Source organism: Spermophilus citellus (assembly GCF_964194105.1).
Source record: "Spermophilus citellus genome assembly, chromosome: 4".
NCBI classification, from domain to species: Eukaryota; Metazoa; Chordata; class Mammalia; order Rodentia; family Sciuridae; genus Spermophilus; species Spermophilus citellus.
The window spans coordinates 62423876-62445094 of NC_138185.1; the positions used below are offsets into that span (position 1 = coordinate 62423876).

The window sequence follows — 21219 nt, forward strand, 5'->3', positions numbered from 1 at the left end:
TAAACAGAGCTCTCATGGACTATTAACTGTATCAAAGGATGAATCTCTTGACTCCCCATAAGAAATAATATGTCTCTAAGAGGTTGAGATTAAATGGAGGGAGAGCAAGTTTTCTATAAATTGACCACCTTTATTAGGGGGAAAAAGTAGCAAAGGAGAAGAAATTGAACTATAGATAAAAAAAAAAAGTTTGAAATTTGGGACTGACCTCACTGATACCTTAAGCAATAGCTTTTTACTTCTTCCTCCTCCTGCCTCCATCTGAATTTCCAGTGCAGATGAAGCTTAGTTCCCGGGAGGAACCACTAACCACTTTTTCAGCTGCTTCAGCATCTTTTCACATCAGGACAGAGAATGTTGAAATTGCATTTTCTTGGGATTTTTATGCTGGAGAGAATAAATCATATTGCCTTGCAAAAAAATAAACAATCACATAAATAACAGAACCAGGCTAAAAAGTAGCCTCCCAAGGTACCAACAGGCTGGTAATCAGGACTTAAAGGAGGTCAAGCACACTTTCCTGTCTTCCTTGAGTCTCAGATAATGTAGGAAGGAGGTAGATGCAGTCTTCATAGAATACAGGCTTGAGAAGCTCTGATTTTGAGTGAGTTAAACTGAAAAGACAGCCAGACTATAGAGGGTGAGAAGTAGACTGGAAGTGGGTATGGAGATAGAGGGTCAGTTCCCAAGGATAGCCACACATAAGTAGCAGAACATTCTACGTCATTTGCCCATAAGACAAAGCACAGTCAGGAATCTGGAAGCATCCATCCCTGGAGCTATAGCCTGGTTGCACTGGAATAATGCATTGGAATCTCTAGATGCATGCTAGTGGCGCAGGGATCTACTTGGCCAAACTGTCCATATGAGGTCGGAACTAATACGGATGTGAAAGTAAAGCCAGACAATGGAAGGGGGTCTGATGGGTATGAGAAGACTCCTGGAGCTCTGTCCATGGTGAGGCTTGTGGGTGGATCTGTGGACCCAGAAAAAGGGAAGCAGATGCCACAGTTGCTGAGGAATGGACCTAAAGTCAAAGTCCCATAGACTGCCCTGTCTGAAGCTAATTGTTCATTTGTGTGCAGAGTAGCCACTGAGCATCATGCACTATTACCAGGTAGTGGTGATATCCAGAAATGTAGCAATTCCCTGCCCTCCCAGGGTTTCCAGACAGTAGGAGATCAGAAAGAAAGTTACAGTTCTGTGAAAGGCCATTTACTGTACCAACAGGAGCTACATCAGTGCTGTGAAGCACTGAATTCCAGCCAGAAGGTTAGGAAGCAATGAATAGTGACTCTGTGCTAGACACTGCTTCACATGCAATCTCAAGTCTTGTAGAAAGCAAGGGTTAATAGTCCCATTTTGCAGAGGATGAAACTAGGTCTCAGAGAACTCAGACCACTTAATCATCATCACACCAGTAACAAGTCCTGGGTGTGATAACAAGTACGATTAGAACCCATGCTCTTTTGAATATCTCAAAGCCTATAAATATAGAGCACGCATAGCCAGAAGCATTCCTTAGGATCCTTCTACCCAAAGACACAAGAGAAAAGAGAAGAGATTATGGCATGAGACACAGGAAGAATTAAAATAGTGTTTTAATATAATTTTCAGCAAACGTACAGTATGTACTTTACATCACATATTTCTAAACTGCTCATCTGGAAAATATAAGCTGCAAAAATACAGTTACCACACTCAAAAATCTATTGAGTATGTGCTTTTTCCCATCTCTATTCTGTGAAACAGGGCAATTTATACCCTCTTCTATTAAAATTGGGCCTTGGCTTATTTCTTTGGAGCTATTGGAACCCTTGGACAGAGAAGAATTCCCAAGAGGGGGTTTTCTAAAGCATGTCAGCAAGTCATCCCTACAGAAGCCAGAGCAGGGATGGGTATAGGGGATTTGCACACCAGGTCCACATTGCTTTAGCAACCCAGAAAAAATGCCTACTTCCAAGGGCTATTGGAGGGCTCTTGACCAGATGTCACCTCCTTAGTCCTTGTCACAGGCCTGCGCCTGGGGCCTCAAAGGACCACACATTGGATAATCCACATGGGGACCCTTGGGTTCTCGGGCAGGGCAGAGCACGCTAAGTCAGGCCCGCGAGGTCTGTGGGTGATGGTGGGCTGTTCTCTGCCGGAAGAGGACAGCCCTCAGCTTCTCACAAAGGAGTCTTCTGAAGGTGAGTGTGACTCGGGACAGGTTTTCTCGGTCTCAATGTCTTGGTACTCTGTGCCTAAAGGGGGGAGGAGGGAAGAAGAGCCAAGAGGAAAAGATATCGGTGGTCTTTTCTGTGTTTCCTTTTTTATTAGGCTTACATCATAGTATCATGGTTTCCCAGTGGAATGGAGGAGAGTAGGAAGATGAAGCGAAAAAGCATTGGTTCTGGCTCCACACAAACCCCAGAGGGTGATTCCAAGTGCAAAGCCCTTTTCAAAGGCCAAGTATTTCTAAGAAGGCTATTTACCTACGTGTCCATTCCAACACCTAATCTGAGGTTCTTTTATGGGGATAAACAAGTTGTATCTCAATCACTAACTTGTCTTAAGTCATCAATGGCAAACCTAGCTTCCCTCCTAGGACTCTGTCACTTTACATCTCTATTAAGGAGGAAGTTGGAAAGACGACTTGACATCACAATGTCATGCTCCCTCCTCCAGCATCTGGGCCACTTTTTTTTTCCCCCAGTCAGTCAAGGATGGTTATCACAGGCTGAATGAAACAGTCTCACAGTCTCCTTACTGGAGCAAGGTTTCTAAACCTATCTGCCCTTCCGAAATAGATGTTGTGGCTTCATTTAAAAAGGTATTAAAAACCCAGCTCATCCCTGTGATGATCTTCAAACTATGCCAGTCTTATTGAATGTGACATGCAGCTTTCCTAGTCAATGATAGCCACAGTGGGGCCACAGAAGTCTCTGTTCATTTATTGTCCTTCTTAGCCTTTGACTTGGTGGTATAAAAGGTGACAGTTTAGAAATGTCACATTTTTACTTGGGAATTTGAAGCGGAGACTTGGCTTACAGAGGAAGGAGCCCATATGATCTGGGCAATTTGTAGCATCCTTGCTCAACTTTTGTAAAGCTCAAGTTCTTACGGTCTTGGGGGTTCTGCTGGAGGTCGCGTGGGTGGGGGGGTTTGGAGAGGGTGGGACAGAAGTGAGAGCAATGGGGTGGGTTCTTATTGCATAGTGTAAAATAGAGGTTGATGATTGACTGGAAATCTTCTGATGTGGCTCAGGTTGAAGATGGAAGGAGTATTTTTAAAGGTTTTAATTATTAAAGTAAAAGTTTAAATTATCATTTTTAAAAAATTCCTGTGTCTGTAGGTAAAATCTTGCTGAGGTTCTCATCTACAGCTCTTGGCTCATTTCTCTATGAAACTATAGACTCTGGTGGGTGGTCCCTCGTGGCAAGTGCTCCAGTGGCTTCATAGTGAGATCCACATTCTCACTTTGGTGGTTGTGTGGCATACTGGAAAGGAATCAGGCTTGGTATTGGCTCCTGCTGACCTTTTTGACTAGTGAAACCTTGGAAAGTTTGGATTTGCTGAGTTTTAGTTTTCTGAATCTATAAAATGCAAAAAAAATTTATACTTACCTCATAGGGCTGGTGTAAGAAGGCTGCTGGGAGCAATACCTGGGATCATGCATTCACAGCACCTGGCACGTGGGTAGGCCTCTTAGTAAACAAGATCTCCCCAGCCCCTTCCCTCCTTTAAGGTGCTAGATTGGAGCACAGTTGGTTTTTAGTTGCATTCCTCTTGTAATTAAACTTCCCTACACTGTATGACTCCAATTCATTTTATAGCCTTAGATTTTAAATCAAATAGTCCTGCCAAACTCGCCTCTGTGAAAGCCATCTTCCATTAGGTTAACATGAATTTAAGGAAGATGTTAATGAAATGGCAAAACCCTCAACCTACAGAAAGCTAAACTCCAGAAAATTTGCTATGTTGTTCCATTTGCTCATAGAACATAGTCATTTCCACCTTATGGAAAAAAGATTTATGATCAACTCCTGATTGTTGACTCGAGTCATTATTTCAAAAACAGAGATGTCTAGACACTGTTCTGGGACTGTGCCTGGGACCTGGGAATAGAGCAAGACATATCTAACCAGTGAGTGGCTTCAGTGTGTTGAAGCCCTGGGTTGGGCCTGAGCTCCCCAGATTGACCGTGTGTGCTGGATTCTCCACTATGCTGATGACTGGCTCTGAGGAATACCTCCACAGCATCTCAGTGCTTTGAAAGTTCATTTCAGAATGCATGAGAATGGATGAATATCCTGTTACTTGTTACCTATCCATTTCAGGTAGAACATCTCACATAAATGGACCACTGGGATCCACTGGGTAAAGATCAGGTAATATGGGAAAAGCAAATATCCCCAGAACACAGCTGCCATGATATCCTGCTTATTATATCAGGGGCATGTGAAAGAGAATGGCACCTCCTAGTCCATTCTGTCCAAAGACCAAATGTCCCTGAATTCAAGCAGTCCCTAAATGTGAGGAGGGTCCCCCATATCTTGCCTGGGAGGGAAGGAATACCCCAGTGGTTCAGAATGTGGGCTTTGGACTCGTAGATCTGGGTTTGAATCCCAGCTCTACTTGTGACCTTCATCAAATTCTGGATCATGCAAGCCTCATTTTCCTCCCCTGTAAAATAAAGCTAATAATGGTTCCTGACTCACAGGGTTATGGTTTAGATTAAATGAGGTAATACATGAAATAAGTTCAGCCTGGCAGCTAGTCAGAGTTAAATGCTTGACAAATGTTAGCTGGAATGATTATTAGCTATTATTAGTACTTGCTGATTATTCTACCTGGCAGATCTATTAGCTTTGGAGTGCCTGTATTTTGTGTTGCTGGAGAGGAGGGAGAGATTTGAAGTTCTATCCAGAATCTGATTCATTCTTCTTTTCCTAGTCCCTATATGTCTCCTTCAGGTATCCATTTCCATCATTTAAGTTAAAGAAGTGATTACTTTAGGTGAACTATCAAGTGTCAGAGCTAGAATGACACCATAGGTTATATAGTTTATTTTCTCCATGATATTCAAGAGAAAAATAAGGTTGCCTTCAATAAACTCTGACAACAAAGGGATACTTACCTTCTTCTTGGAAATAAATGAGAAGCCTTAATCTCATTCTCGGGGCTGGGAACATTAGGGTTGATGAACACTTACTCCAGGACCCTTTGTGACACTGCTATGACAGTTTGGGGTATGAGGATCTGTCTTACGTATGCTGAGCTGTTCATGCCCCCTAGACATGCAGTGGTGCTCAGCATGTGCTCCAGAACAGAGACTGGCACACTACAGCCCTCCCTCCAGTCACGGTCTTTGTAAATAAAGCTTTACTGGAACATAGCCCACTCATTTGTTTACCTGTTGTTTGCTGATCTTAGGCTAAAACAACAGGGTTAAGTAGTAGTGATGGAGACTGGATGACCTATAACACCTATGTGTACAACTTGGCCCTTTGTAGAAATGGCACGTGGGCTTGCTGTGCTGGCCCCCTTTAACCGTGGTCCTTGTCCTCCCACCATCCTCCAGGCAGACACCCGCTGCTCTTTAGTTCTTAGTTCCTAGACCACCCATTCTCTGAAGTCTTCCTGACTCTTGGAACCACAAAGAAACAGCTCTCATTCCCAGATAGACCCCGGCGCTTAACATTTTTCACTGCCTTTGTTCGTGTCTAGATCTGTTTCAGCTCCTTGAACTGTGAGCTCCCATAGGGCAGAGGCCACGTCCAGAGGCTGCCACATTGCCAAAATTTAAAACAGGAATGAGTGAATAAATACATGCTTAGAATATGGTACTCATTCCAATGCACCCTCATGTGAAATCAACTCTGCATAGAAAAATCCTGCCACCACATTGATGGCCTTTGAGAAGTAGGAGTTCTTGCCCCTGTCTCTAAGGCAGCCAGGTTCCTGAGGCATAGCTTGTCTTTGTTTTACTGAGCTTCCAACTTTAGGTTGTTTAATCTATGTTTTCCCTGCCATGATGACCAAGGACTCTGGGAAGGGAGATGGGGCTGGGTGCCTGTGGAGTCAGTGTAGGTTTCATATGTTGTTCTAGGCAAAAATCCCTAGAAGACATCTTCCATACATGTGCCACCAGTATTCTTCCAATTTACTCTGGATCAACAATAATACCCTAGAGGAACTGGGGTCCACAGGCTGTCATTTGGGGCTAACTGATCTAAGAAATTAAGTCCTTGAAACTGTTCAGAGAGGTGGGGTTGGGTATGATTTGGGTGAGTCAGGTATAACAAAGGGGGAAGGGCAGAAAAAAAGTTTATTATTTGAAATCTCAAAACTGATTTCCTGAGCCAAATCTAATTTCATGAATGCCCTATCTTGGAAAAATTGGTGCCCCTTAGTTTTTTGACCTGGATTCTATCCTATAGGTTAGAGGGCAGTAGCCTGAGCACAAAGAGGCAGTCAAGCCCTTACTATTTGTTACTTTCCCTAACTTCTGGCCAGATATTTGGTTCTCCCAAGATAGCAACATATAATCAGGTCAGAATAGCAAAAGGTAGCAAGGGTTCTCCATCTGTTGGACCCAAAACCTGCTTTTCTGGGTTTCTCCACTCATCTGAACCAAAGTAAGCCAACAATAGTAGAACATGGTATCAATCTAGCAAACAGAAACAGCAGCTGATCCTGTCCTGATCCTGGTCTTGACTGTATGGTCAGCCCTGTTGATTTCTGCATATTGACCTTTATTGTTTAACACTGCTGAGTGGTATTTTCAGGCGATCAGAACAGACACCTTGGGGCTGGCAGGACTGACTGGGTGGAAAAGAAATCACACTTGCCCGGACCTAAAGCAGCATGCAGCAAAAAGCCAGCGGGGCGGGCTGAGGGCAGCCAACAGTTCCCTTGCCTCAGAGGATTTCTCTGTGAGTACATAGAAACTTCTATTTTACATGTTCCTCAAGGAATGGCCACCTCTGGAATGTATGGGAGATCAATACTAAGTAGCCTCAGCAGAATCTTATCCCTGAGAAAATCCCTCTTGTTGAGTGTGGCTGTCACTTCAGGGACCAGCTGGCTGCCCTTGTGTAGAAACTCCTTAAGGGGACTGTGAGAGGAGAATTTTCTTGGTCCTTTATCAGCACGCAGTGGCCTTTTGTAGTGATAGAGTCCCCCAGGGTGCCTGGAGCCTCAGGGTTTTCATTGGTGGACATGGGAAGAGAGAAGCCAAGCTACAGGTCATCCAGTAGCACACAGCCTCAGCAGAAGGAAGACAGCAAACCCATTCCTCCAGGGAAGGACACTGCCCCAAACTGTGTTTACCTCCAATGGAGAAATGACATTGGTTTTAAAAACAAACTTTCTTGGTCTGCATGTAGGAGTTAACAAAGATCTGTCAAGAGCTGCAAGCCTCCTTTTCATTGATCTTGGGCAAGTTCAACCAAGATGGTAGAGGAGTTTGTAGCGAGCGAGAGAGAGAACTCAACATTTACTTTCTAGATTTATTCCACCCCTTCCATTTTTTGCTCTCTGTTAAGTCCAAGGCAGATCTTATTAGGGCATCTTTCCATCAAAATAACACTCAAAAACACACACACACGACCAAGAGGCTAGATTTAGCCTTGGATGGTTCTTTATAGCATAAAAGGAAAATTAAAACTAGACTGAATTTTAAAAGGTGATATTGGACACACTTGAAAGCAATTTTGCCACAGGGGGCTTTCAATTTATATTCAATTGTTGCTGAAACTGTGAAACTGAGCCCTGGAGTTGGTTTCCTTTGTTATCCTAATGTCTCTTCCCATTCCTTGTAAAAGTTTAGGGGAAAGAAAAAAATCCAAGAAGCAAAGCATTTAGGAAATATTTGCTTGTTTGTTTTTCAAAGTGAATAGTCCCATGAAACACACACCAGGGTCACAGGGCTCAGCATATGGGTACTGGGTTGAGAGGAACACAACAGTATAGGGGAAGGCAGTGACCTATTAGCAGTGTGTTTTCAAAACCAAACCAAAACCTGTACAGAAGGTGACCGAGGCCTTATGAGTGACAAAGCATCTATTTTATATGAACCAGTTGGTGAATTTTTACTAATTAAGGGACTCATGAGCTTCCCATGTTCATGAACAAGGACAGCCTAACACTCCAGAACACAGGCCAATATTTTGGAAGCCTCCTGCCCGAGGTGGCCAATCACACTTGCCCTGCACCATGACAGTGACACAGCTTCCCTTTTGATTGTCTTTACTTGATGCTTTCTCTAGTTTTGTGTTGTCAATCAGACATCCCCATTTACAGTATTTGTAAAAAATTTGGCCCAGCACCCCTCACCCTTTTCTTGCCTTGTGGGTAAACTATAAAAAGGTGTTTGAGGTGAAAAAGCAAACTAACCAACTCAACTTTGGGATCTTTTCAGGTCCATGAAGAAGCATGAGACCCTTTGTTGTGCATATGCTGTGCTCACCAATGCTCTGTCTCCTTATGGAAATGGTCATACAGGCTTAGTGGGCTGACTGCAAGAGGTTCCCCAAATAATGACAGGGTCATTCTATTTGAGAGTCAGCCACTTTCAAAACACACACAAATACCTCTTAGTTCAAGATTGGCCCTGGAACTCCTATTGACATTTCCATGCACTGGACATGTGATGGCTTCTCGGAGCTTGTGGTCTATTATCACAGATGCCACCTCCTGCTCAACAGCTTGCGTTAGGGAGCTGCACTTTCTCTCTCCTGTCCCCAGAAGCATCACACATACACACAAAACCCACATTGAAGTGTGTCTTCTCTACAGGCTGAAAAGAACGCCTCTTGGAATGTGAAGTTTGAATATAAAAGGGCTTCCCATGACAGTGATCACTGAATCATGGGAAATAAAGCCAGAAGGCAAATTTGCAATTCATCACATTATCCCCTGTTGTCTCAAATGTGATTCTTTTAAAGGCAGGCTGCATTATACACCCTTTTTGAAGCATTTTTTTTTTCCTTGTAACACATTGTATATTCTTGTTTTTTTTTTCAGAATATCTAAGTGAAAATAAAATGATAAAAATTACAATAGATTAATTGCATCCCTTGAATCACATTATATTTTTGGTGCATTAAAAAAATGAGAAAAGTAAAAGCAACCAGCATAATAAATCTGATCTATAGAACTGTGTTAGTGACTGAAGGGTTAACACAGGTTTTAGAAGTAGTTAAAAATAGTATTAGAGGATTATACATACAACAGTTTGAAATTCATATGCATTGTATTTTTTTTTTTTTGAAAAAATGGCAAAATGTTTGGCAAATGTAAGCAAATGACTTGGACTGTGTTTGGGGCTCACCGGCTCTGAGCAGGTCAGTCATAGCCAGGCAAGGCCCACAGCTTCCTGAGGTCACTCTGTGGGGCAGGGGGGAGGTGGGCATCACCGCAGGGAGGTGTTGCCAGGGGAAGGGGAGGTGCTGGCCTCCCACCCAGCTCCCCCTTGGACCCTCAGTCTTGAACATGGAAATGGAGCTGGTGAGAGGTGCCAATTATACACTCCAGCATGGATCACCCATTAGCATCGCTGAGAGAACTCTGGGGCCTTGAACCACATGCAGACTGGGTGAATCGTCTACACAGTGACCCATATTGCAAAAGTTAGAGAGGGGCAAGGCTTCCACCCCTCAGACTTGTGCACCTCCCCACCCCCACCAGGAGGGAGAGGGTGGCACCGGGTATGTCACTAGTGCTTAATCTGGCAACGTTCTCAACTTGAACTTGGGTTGGTTGTTTTGTTTTGTTTTTTAGTAGACTTTTGTTTTTATATGATTTTTGTTTTGTATGTGTGTACATATCCAGAAATGTCCATCCTCCAAGCTGGCCACCACTGTTCCCTGAATTTGGCAGTGCCTGTTGCTTGCAGCTGTCGGCATCCTGAAAACCATGAGGTGCCTTCAAAGTAGACTGTGAGCCCCAGCAGTACGAGCGTCCTCCAGGACAATCCCATTCTCTCCTTATTCTGAATCCTGTCTGGCTCTGATTTTGAGAAAAAGGACAAAGGTCGTGTGTGTGTGTGTGTGTGTGTGTGTGTGTGTGTGTGTGTTTTGAATTTTTTTTTTTTTGGAAACCTTTTTTTCTTTTTTCTTAAGAAAAATGACCCTTTGATTACTAATGCGGAGTTCAGCCCTCCTTTAGTCACTATAAAACAGATTCCATGTTTTCACACCACTCATGGTCTTCCAGGTTGTAGATAAATTTTGTCCTATGTGTCTGGTGTGCAGGCACAGGGTCCCTCCCCAGATTGTCTAGGGTCAGAGTAGAGGCAAAGAACTCACTGGTGCTCAGCCCGCCCTCGTGGTTTTTGATGTAGCGTTTATAGTTTTTCCTCAGGCACTGCCACGTGGTGGTGTAGAGGATGAAGGCGAAGGACTTGAGGGCGATGGCGATGCTGACGTACAGGTATCTGTAGACCACGTTGTCATAGAGGACGCAGGCGCCTTGCTCCCCACAGAACGTGCTCCAGAACAGGCAGGTGGAGTCGATGCCGGCCCCAAAGATGAGCGGTGGGGGGATGAAGCCTGTGGGAGGGAAGAGGCTGTTGAAGGTTCTGGCTGTGGCTCCCTGTTCCCAGCTGTCTCCTTATAGGCACTGGGAGAGCCTGCTGAACCCAGGGGCTCTATAGCTGGTGGTTCAAACACCAGAGAGCCGAACTGCAGGAACTCAAATCCCATCTCTGCCTGCTGCCCAGACAAGTTATTAAAGCCCTCTCTCCCTGTTTCCCTTATTGCAAAATGGAAATAATAATAGTCTTTATCAGGGTGGTGTGAAGTCTGTTACTAAACGGGTAGTTTTTAGAATAGTGTGTACTATGCCGTGGTGATATACAGAGTCTGAGAAGGAATAAGCCTTTCCTGAAGGAAAACATGCTTAGTGTCAGTCACTCTGCAAAGCAGCATGGAACTGTGCACACGGTTCTCTTGCATGGGGCCTGTGGGGCTGTGTGTGTACCTAGTAGAGGAGCCAGGGATCAAAAGGGACCAGAAGTTGAACATGAAGTGTGTGTTTAGGTATAAGATGGAAATATGTACATTTATACTGGCAACTTCCCTTCTACCAGATATTACATTTTGAGAAGACTTTTCATTGTGAGCCAGAAAGCAGTTTGAAAACCTCCCAAGAGAACATTTCAGACACCTATAACCAATCGCCAGAAATGTCAAATGAGATGAGAATGTTCACCATCCTTCATTCAGTTCCATAATACTCTATTTGACGGATATGGGTCCTAACTGCACATTAGGATCATCTGGGATGTTCCATGCCAGAACAATGAAATCCAAGTGCCTGGGGTGCAGTCAGACAGCATTTTGAAACTAAAAATTTCCCGGTAAATCTGACCAGTTTAGGAGGGTGGGAGGGTTGGGGAGTCCCTCTGTACTATGGGTAACTAATGGATGAGTCATTAATACCAATTAATTGTTCCATAAATAAGTGTCTGAGACCAGAAGATATCAACACCTTTGGTGAGAGACCTCAGAAGTGAGACATCACTGGAACTAGGTAATGAGATCCCAGCTCTGGGATCCCATGGTTGGTATATTATGTTACCCAAATGCTCATGTATGAGACAATGCAAGAACATTCAGAGGTGACGTGATTAGATTGTTTGTAACCTCATCAGTGGATTGAGCTACTGATATAGATTCACTGGGTGGTAACCTAGGTAAGCAGGTAGGGTGTGGCCTGATGAGGTGAGACACTGGGGGAATGCTTTGTAAGTCTGCTTGCTGATCCCCATGTGCTGAGCTGCTTTCTTCTACCATGATGCTCTGACTCATCTAAGGCCCAAAGGTATAGAGCTGGCTAACCATGGACTGAACCTCTGGAACTGTGGGCCAAAATGAACTTTTTCTACTCGATGTTGTTTTTGTCAGGAATTTTGGTCACAGCAAAAAAAAAAAAAAAAAAAAAAAATTCTAACCAGGATCTGGAATGTTCTTCTAGGGCCAACCCCAGAATGACTGAGTTTCATTTTTAAGGACGGTCCCTCTTAGAGCTGCATAAGATGTAGTGCCTAAGTCTAGAAAAATGTGTCTACTCATAAAATCAAGCACATGTTTTGGGAGTTCACAGGCCTCTGAAGTTGATGGCCAGAATTACTTGCAGGCAATATGACACTTCGCTCCTCAGAGGGGGCTCAGCAGAGGGAAAAGTTGAAGGAGGTGGGCAGCATGGTACTTGGTTCCTGGGGAGGGTCTCTACTATCCTCTCAGTGCTAGTGAGTTTGGTAAAGCCCCAGCTCCCTCAGTACTTCTCCTTAAAACTCTCCAATTCTGTCTCTTGTTACCCCAAAGAGAGCCCTGCCCGCCTCCCCCAGCCCCAAGAATAATTCTCATTGAAACCTCATTAAACTTGCCAAGCAGCTTGATCTAATAAATAAGCTCTTAAATTCAAAATCCCTCACAACCTGCTCCCTCCTCCCAGCTCACTGGAGGTTTGCAACCCTCCCCACACTCCTGGTGTTCTCACTAACCCCGCCCCCTTCCAGTGGGTGCCTTTCTTCATTCTCTGAAAGACAGCCAAGTGGAGGAAGTGCTATGGCAACTGCATAATGGAAACTAAGCCACACGCCACATCATTTAGGTAAAGCACTGGAGATGTGGAGCCAAAGTAAATTATGGATAAATCTGCGGATAAATGGGACTAATTTGGCCTGTTCCTGAGGCACAGTGGGACAATGCACATCCATTCACTGTTCCATTTCTCTGGGCTTTATCTGGTTATGATCAGCTTCCAAATGTTCCTTCCTCTTCTTCCTTTTGCTTCTTGTGACCTTTCTTGAGGTCATTTCCCCTTGTCCCAGCCCCCCATCACTGTGAGTGATGGTCATATGGAGAAGACACCCCTGGTGGAAGCTCTGTCCTGGGAAGAGACTCCTGAACACAAATTGGGATTTGGCAAATCAGGTCATACTTAAAGCACATCAAGGGTGATTTTGAATACAAAAGAGCTATTTGTTGAAACTGGTTTAAATGAAAATATCCCTCTAAAATGCCAAAATGTAATGCCTTCACATACCTGTACCTAAGTGGGAATTCTTAGGATATGCAGTTATCTTTAAAGTAGGGCATACCTGAATGTGCTAAAGAGATCAGTTTTATCCTTCCTGTTCCTTGTCAATGACAAAGCCCTGGAAAAAGCCTTCAAGGAGTTAGAAAGCTAAGCGCCCATAAGATTTTCATGTTATGCTCAATATTTTGAAGAGTATTTGTGGTGTAGACTTATGGAACCAAAAAGGCTAGGGCAAGTTGATCTCTCAGTGCCTCAGCTTCTTCACCTTTAATATGGAGCTAAGTCCACCTGCTTGTTCAGGATTAAGGAAAATACTGCACAAATGAGGTATGTGAGCATTTTGCAAGGGCCCAGCCCTTCCCTACTTATTCGTGTTTGAGACAGAGGGTTTAGGGTGATACATTAGAATAATCTTCAGGTTGAGTACCTGGAGACTTTCCTTCATGAGATTCCTTTTATATTTCTGAATACAGAGAGGATTGGTATTCTTTTCCTCCATATTCATCTTTTCCTTTTTATTGACTTACAATTCTTTCCCAAAGGGGAATTCTAGCTCTCAGGCCTTAAACTCCAAGTATGCAGAGAATACCAAAGATGAGGATCTGACTGGGTCTTTTCCATTATAGGCCTTTGCCATTCACTCACCTGATTAGTCACAGAAGGGAGTCCTAACCTTGCAACTAATTTTCACACGCAGCCACTCATCCTTCTGTGTTTTTCAGTGGGACTAAAAAGCCAAGAAGTCTCTGCAAGCAGTTGGTTCCCCTGGACCGATGGGAGACTTCTACAATAGGATGACTGTAATACCTAGTCAATTAACTAACCCCCACCGCAGCACTGTATAGTATATTCTCCTATGCCATAACCCCTTTATTTTATATACAAAGAACCTGAGAATGGAAGATATTTGTCCTATATCCTATAGTTCAAAACCCCAAACCCAGTAATTTCTCTTCCTTCTAATTCACAGTCTGTAGATTTGAGATGGTTTTAGAGCTCTTATTGGGGGATTTCCAGGGCTACCGAGAATATTTTATTCACCTTTCTGCTAAGCTTATAGAAGCAAGCTGGTTTTGAAGAGAGGGAAGCACACAGGGGGTTCTGATCTGTGCAAAGTGTGGAGCCCTCCCTGTTCCAGGGTGGTTAATGCAGAGAGAAGGTTGGCGCCTTATTTTGTAAACAAGCTCTCTGAGTATTTGGCAGAATGCCTCCAGCAGTAGTGGCAGATATGATACATGTCAGCAGGAAGAGTTGTCAGTTGTTCTTACCACCTCTTTTACAGCCAGGAGCTTACATCTGGAGGTGGTTTCACGGGGGAGGGAAGAGAAGGGGAGCCAGAGAGAGCTGATTTGAGATGACTCTGCCTCTTGGAAACTGTGCAACTCTGGGCAAGGTATACAAATCTTCTGAACCTCTGGCTTGCTGTTCATAAAATGGGCATAATTATATTCCTTTGCAGAGTTTTTGCCAGGATTAAATGAGACACCATTTGTGGAGGGTTCTCAAAAAAACTGGGTTCCCTTCCTGTTTCTTAGGACAAAAATATCCAAATCTTAAATTATATAGGTGCAAATCTGTGGCAGAAAACCCTTCAAGCTAAGTTTCTGTAAAACCCTAACTTGCAAGAATACTCCACATCCTCAGTCAATTTTGGAGCATTATCAAGTGCCTTTAGAAGGAAGACCTAGTGTCTCTTTGTGTGTTGATCATCTTCATTCTGATATGTTCTTGGTTACCTGAGGAGTGAGGTGATGATGGTGTAGAATTAGGGTAGAAATTGTACATTTTGGAAGAATGTTCTCTCTGGACTCTGACAGAGCAGTTCTCCCCTCATTGATAGGGAACAGACAACCCTTTGTTAGGTCAATGAAGGTGACTTAGGAACAAAGCACCTAGCAGCCCCACGCAAAAGAAACACCAATCAGGTGCTGAGGGAACCGCCTGTCAATCAGTGGGGTCTCCTGGCCAATCCTGGATCTCAGCCAGTTCCCCAGACCAACTCCAGTGGGACAAGGGACTCTAAAAATCCCTTTTCCTGTCCCAAGCCCTCCCTTCCTACCCTAAGCCCCATAAAACTCCAATTCAGTCCAGCCCCCATGTGGTTTCTCCTATCTGCTCTGTTGGTCTGATTGAGATTCCACTCCAGGCGAACTATATAAAGCCAAGCCTCCTTCAGTGGCCTTTTAAAATTTGCCTCCTTTTTGGTTCCGGCCATTGCCTGACCTTACACCCTTGAATTAAGGGAATAATTCTATAAACCGGGCCCAGGGTGCTGACCCCCACATGCTTTCTGTCAGAAAGCAATTTATCTGCAACCCTGTCTGATTTAAGTCAATAAGATATGTTATATTCCTCAGCAAACAACCTATTATTTGCAGGAGAAACATAGGCCTGAAATGCCTATAAGAACACAAGTTACCTTAGCAGGGAAGGGCAGGCACTTTTGTGACCTTTTACATGGACCAGAGATAAGGATATTTCCATAAAATCTGAAAGAACAGGTTCCAATTAGAACTGGTCAGCATGGGCCAAAGTGACTTGCAGTTGTCATATGCCATGGGGACTTGAAAGTCAATGCTGTCCTGCTGTCAGTCAAAAGTTGAGAGGTGGACCTTGGCAGGACTCTCTGGTAACTTTCCTGGGATCTCCAGTAGGCAGGAGGGACACACTGTCCTTCTCCTGAGAGGACTCACTCTCTGTTGAGAATGTCCCCTTCTCCCTTCCCTTCTAATAAACTGGAATGATCACAAGAACCAGTAGAAAGGACAGCCATGGCTGCTTCAGCTCCACGGGGACTCTTGCCTGTACCATCACATTCTCTTGCTGGGCAGGGACTTGTGGACAAAGCCGACAGCCACCAGGTCCCCATCTTGGGGGCATGGTGTGGTGGGAGGATATGTGTAGGCTCACTGCTGTTCCTTGCTATCATGGAGAATATTAAAAGGATTAAATCTTACTTCCTATTACACTCTGGCTCAAATTATAGCTATATATATATTTCAATGCAAAAATTGCAGCACTGTTTAAAGAAATTGTCTCTGTTTTCCAGAAATCTATTAACAGAGATTAAACATCTGGGCCCCATAGCTTGGCTGTTTAATTCACTCTCAAGGTTGAAAAGGCAGGGCCCTTTTTATATTCTTTGGTCTACACTTAAAAGGTGAACTGAAAGGCTTTTGTAAGGGAAATAAATCCACCCTTTATAGGACAAAGGGAAGCTGCAAATGACTTCCATTTACATTTAAAAAGATAACCATTCCTCTCCAGCTTACCTGCCAAGACTTGAATTCCTCCATGGAATCTACTTAACCCGGTGGAATTACTCTTACATCCAGTACCAGCCAGAGAGGAATATGGAAAGGTGTATTCTCCTTAAAAGATGGATGAGTTTCTCTGCTTCAGCAATGCCAAGAAAGAGATCGGACTGTTGACATCAGCAAGCATCTTCCAGGGACACCTGACATTCACTTTTCTTAAATTGGCAAAGTCAGGATTTGCTGTGTGTTCTAATTTCATTCCTGGGACCCTTGTTAGAGCCACTTAAAATGCCTGCCCAAAGCCACCTAGATAGTAATGGTATAGGGGTCGCTATGTGAGGCCAGAGCAGCAGGAAGCGCTGAGAGCCTGGTGCCTACCAAATGTTTGCAGATTAAACAGATCAGTGCATGGTGAATGAAGAAGGAAAGGGGGCTTCCGTGCATGCCAACCATGTGTCCTGCTCCCCCTCACCTGGGATTCCTGGGTGAGCCGTGCTTTCCTGCTTTCAAAGGGACATTTAAATGTGCTCAGTTCTCCACTTTTTTCTCTATTCACGTAGGAGCTCAACAAAGGTTTGCATGACAGCAGGAGTTTCCAAGACACACTTCCCCAGGGTAATTCGTGAATGTGGACAAAACCCCTGGACAATCTGCTCAGGAATGATCCCTTCATATGGAGTTGCACCTCATGGGTGACCTTCCCAGTGCTGTTTGCAGGCATTGGCGGATAGAGGCTGTGTGGTGAGCCCCGCCAGTTCTTCTCAAAACCCTGGAGAGGCTTGATTAACTGCATCTGTTATCTCGGTCTATTAAAGACTTCCCCATAGACCCACTCACAGGGCTCAGAACCTCAGCTTCATCTGAGCCTCTGCAGCAGCTTTTTTTGCTAAGATCTCATGGGGACAAGGGAGGAGCTTCAAGAGCTGCTGTCTCTCTCTATGGCTCTCACTGGTCTCTGTCTTTCCACCCCCCTACTCTAGCCTTGATCAGCATCTTCTTACCTCAGTGCTTCTGATTAGTTGTCCTGGATCCTGCCAAACCACCTACTCTCAGGCTGATGTCCCTAAATCAGAATTCCAAGTGCATATCCAGTCTTCCATCAGAGACCCTCCTTTGTGCCACCCTGGTAACTACTTGGCTGAGTAAAATCTTTTCCTTTGAAACTCGGGGTTCTCTAACTTTTCCAAACTTATGTCTTCCCTATCCCTACTTCATTGGCCTACCTGAGGCCCTCACAGAAGGATGCTGCTCCTGCTTATTTTCACTACCCTGGCAGCACCTTGGATATGGATGGATCTTAGTGAATGTTTCCTTTAAATTGATTTGATGTGACAGCCATGACAAGGAGCAAGTCCCCCCTGCCCCCCACTCCCAGTGCTGCGGATAAATGCAGGCAAGCACTCCGAGCTACATCCCCAGCGCCAAGAACACAATTCTTAAGCAGATCTCTGAGCAAATGGCTGGACCACAACCCTCAAAGCAGGGACCAGGCTGTTTGCAACAGGATGGTAAAGGAGGGCCACAACTACTGCAGGATTCTGCTGAGTGGATTATTTTTCTTTTTTTTTTTTTCTTCTGAATTTACTGTAATTTCTCCAGCTCAGTGGCCTCCTCCCCTACACCAAGCTTGTCCAAGCACATGGAATTCTACATTTTGGACTTTAACAACTTGCCCTTTTCTTGACTCAAGGCTATTTACCCCTGTTCCTCTTTGGATTGCCATGCCCTGGGCTTTGGCATCTCTCAGAAGTGCTCTACCTTTTTAATCTCAAAGCCAGACATCAAAGATTTGGCCACAGCTTCCAGTTCTTTTTCCATTATTCACTAGGACTGGCTAATGCAGTTCATTTCTTTCTTTGTCCTTCCTACTTCTACCTGTCTTTACCTCTTCCTTAATCAGCCCAGTATCATGGTCAGTCACTTCAGCCTCAGTTTGATTATCATGCTTGATTTCTTTGCTCCGTTGATATCACCTCTACTTCAGGGCTACTGGGGAAATTCTCAGTGCACACCGACTAATGCTACTATAGTTTCTGCCCTTTCTATCAACTCATTTCTAAGGGGAAACCAATGTCACCTTCACTTCTAGGTCCTGTCCTCTTTCATTATGATAACCACGGCCAAGTGTCTGGCATTGCTGACCCCTCTTCCACCCTGACCCACTGACGGTGGTATGTCAGTACCTGTACACATGATAGTCACTGGACACATGTGGTTACTTAAATGAAAAATAAATAAAAATCACTGCATCTGGCTCACAGAAGCTATTCTTCAGTTACTCAATAACCACATGTGGCTAGAAAGTTATATTAGACAGTGCTGGTCACTCCCAAATTGCTCCTCATCTTTCTGTCTCAATAAATCCCCATTCACAGCATCATCTAAGCCATTTCTTAGGACTTGTCACTGTGGGTGCCTCTCTCCCACATACTCAGTTCTTACATTTGGAATTCAAGGGAGATTGGTTCCAAAGCCCCCATGGATAGCAAAATCTGTAGATTCTCAAGTCCCTTATATAAATGGCCTAGTATTTAAATAAAGCCTGTATACATCCTCCTGCATACTGTAAATTATCTCTGGATTACCTATAATATCTGACACAATGTTAATGCTATGCCGATAGTAGTTGTTCTGTATTGCTTAGGGGAAAATGATCTATATGCACATGTTTGGGACAGATTTAATTTCTTTAAAAAGCTTATGGTGACTGAACATGGAACTTGCAGATATGGAGGGTCAACTGTACTTCTGTTCAGAGAATAAGCCTCAGTAATATTTCTCAACGCCACCTACCGTTCCCCACAAGCCTCCCTCAGCTAGTCTATTACACCAGCACCTGATTACTTAGTCCCCACTTGGCCTTTCTCATCAAGTTTTAATTCACCACCATCTCCAATCTCTGCTCCCAACACTGGGCTTTCTTCAGCCTCTAAACATGCCATATCCTTGCTCACCCCCAGCGCCTTCATTGAAAGCACTCTCTCCCCCTACCAGCTCATTTGCGTAACTTTTAGGGGTGGATATCACATCCTTTCCAAACCCATTGCCTGCATCCCAAGGCAAAGTTATGTGGCCTTTCCATGTGTGCCTGTCGTGTCAGTGCCAACTCCATCATGGATCTTGTCACTTCTGACTGTGATGTCCCCACTGTATCCCTGTTACCCATGAGGGGCCAGCATAAAGGTTGGCAATGGCATGGAATCTGATTTATTCCATTGGCCTTTCATTAATAATAATGGTGGTTAATCTTTTTGGGTGCTACAAGAAATGAAATTAGGCCAAATGCCAAGACTTCTTGGCTAAGCCACTTTTAATTAAAGATGAAACTGTGTCATATCCTTTTGAAGCAGGGTTTTCCAAACTGATTTGTGACCCATAATGAGCAATAAAATCAATATAGTGGGTCATGACCAACATTTTAAAAGTGTGGACTAGAATGGAAAATATCAGAATGTGTCTTACATATTGAAGGTATTTTTTGATGTAATTTTTGTTCCAGATGCATCTATGCATATGTATGTGCGTACTGGGCCGATGTGCAAAACTTATCTTGGGATTATGGTTGCAGAAGTTGAAAAACCTTCTAGGTAATGCCTAGTTGATTATTCCTGGAGCAGATACACAAATGGTGAGACTGCTTTAGAGCAGCACAGGTTGATCTTAACAGTACCACATTGTACACACCTAATCATTTTGAGTTTTGTCTTCACTTGTCCTATGATTTTCATTAACTTTCATGCATTTTCTTTTCATTTTGTGTTATCAAAATTATTCTGAAAGATATGTTGAGTCCTTAGTATCTACACACAGGGTAGGTTCCCCTTTTTCCTATCAGCCTGGGAGAGAGGACTCTTAAAGGCAAGGCTATGATCATTTACCTAGGGATGATCCAGGACCTTAGAATACAGTGTGTGCTCAATAAATATTAGTTTGTTGTTGAATGTCTGTAGAATGGTTTCACCATTTTCAGAAGTGAGGGTCTCTAACTTGCTGGTATTATATATCTATCATCATCTTGCCACCCACTCTTGTGGCTAGATAGGTAGGTAGATAAAAAAGAAAATCAGTAGAGCTTTGTAAGTTACTTGAACTTCCCAGAAAAGGCCCAAATGTTTTAGTTTGAATCAGTGCTGAACTTTATCTGGGGTATCTTCTTCATACCTATTTTCCATGCAAAAGAAATAAGACAAAGATGACATTTTACAATGGTGGAGGAGTCTGAGGCCTTGTCTCAGGCATGCCAGAAATGATCATGACACTGGATTATTTGCTATAGACAAGAAAGGGAATGGAGGAGGTCCATGTGCTATGTATTTGGCATTGACCAGGGAGAACTTTATATTTTTAATAGATTTAAGAGTGATTTTTTTTCTTCTCCCATATATCATATAGGAGTTAGTCTCATTATAAAAGCAATATATATTCGAAAATTTAAGACAAATTTAGAATATACATATATATATAATCTTATTACACAGAAGATACTGTTTTGATGTCTCATACTTTGTAGAGTGTGCATCATAGACCTCTTTTCATCCCTTCCATATATCATGTGCCCTTTCTAAGTCTATATATAGTTTTCTTTTCCGAATCTTAAAGGGGAACATGAATCCTACTGGGATTAAAAACCAAAACTGGTTTTACTAATTCCCTGCTGTTGGACATTTAGATTGCTGCCAACTTTCCTCTGTTACAAACATTTTTATACACATTTCTCTAGGTCTTTGTGCTAATCCACGACTGAACAGTTGGAATGAGGAATTTATCATTTACTCAGTACTTTTCCCCTTCTCCCCTCAGTTGCCATTAAAGTTCATTTAAAAAGACTGCTGCCCTATCATCAAGGAAAAAATAATTACCTCGATCTTGTTCTTGACAAAGGGATGTTTATAAAGCAACAGTGTGGTCTAACAAGGGCAGGCATAGCTGGGAG

At 43.5% G+C, this 21219-nt stretch overlaps 1 protein-coding gene across 2 annotated transcripts in view; it reads right to left on the bottom strand.

The window, feature by feature from the left end:
• Positions 1-1583: 1583 nt before the first annotated feature.
• SLCO3A1 (solute carrier organic anion transporter family member 3A1) overlaps positions 1584-21219 on the bottom strand; it is a 298287-nt gene continuing 278651 nt past the window's right edge. Inside the window, exons 10-11 of one of the 2 annotated variants that reach the window (XM_081291314.1) lie at positions 10293-10535; positions 1584-2243 (exon numbers count right to left, since the gene is read on the bottom strand). In XM_081291314.1, coding sequence (XP_081147440.1) covers positions 2161-2243; positions 10293-10535 — 326 coding nt within the window. In that variant the 3' untranslated portion in view covers positions 1584-2160. Of the gene's footprint in view, positions 2244-8707; positions 10536-21219 lie in introns of those variants that run through there. The other variant, XM_081291313.1, reaches the window with a different exon arrangement.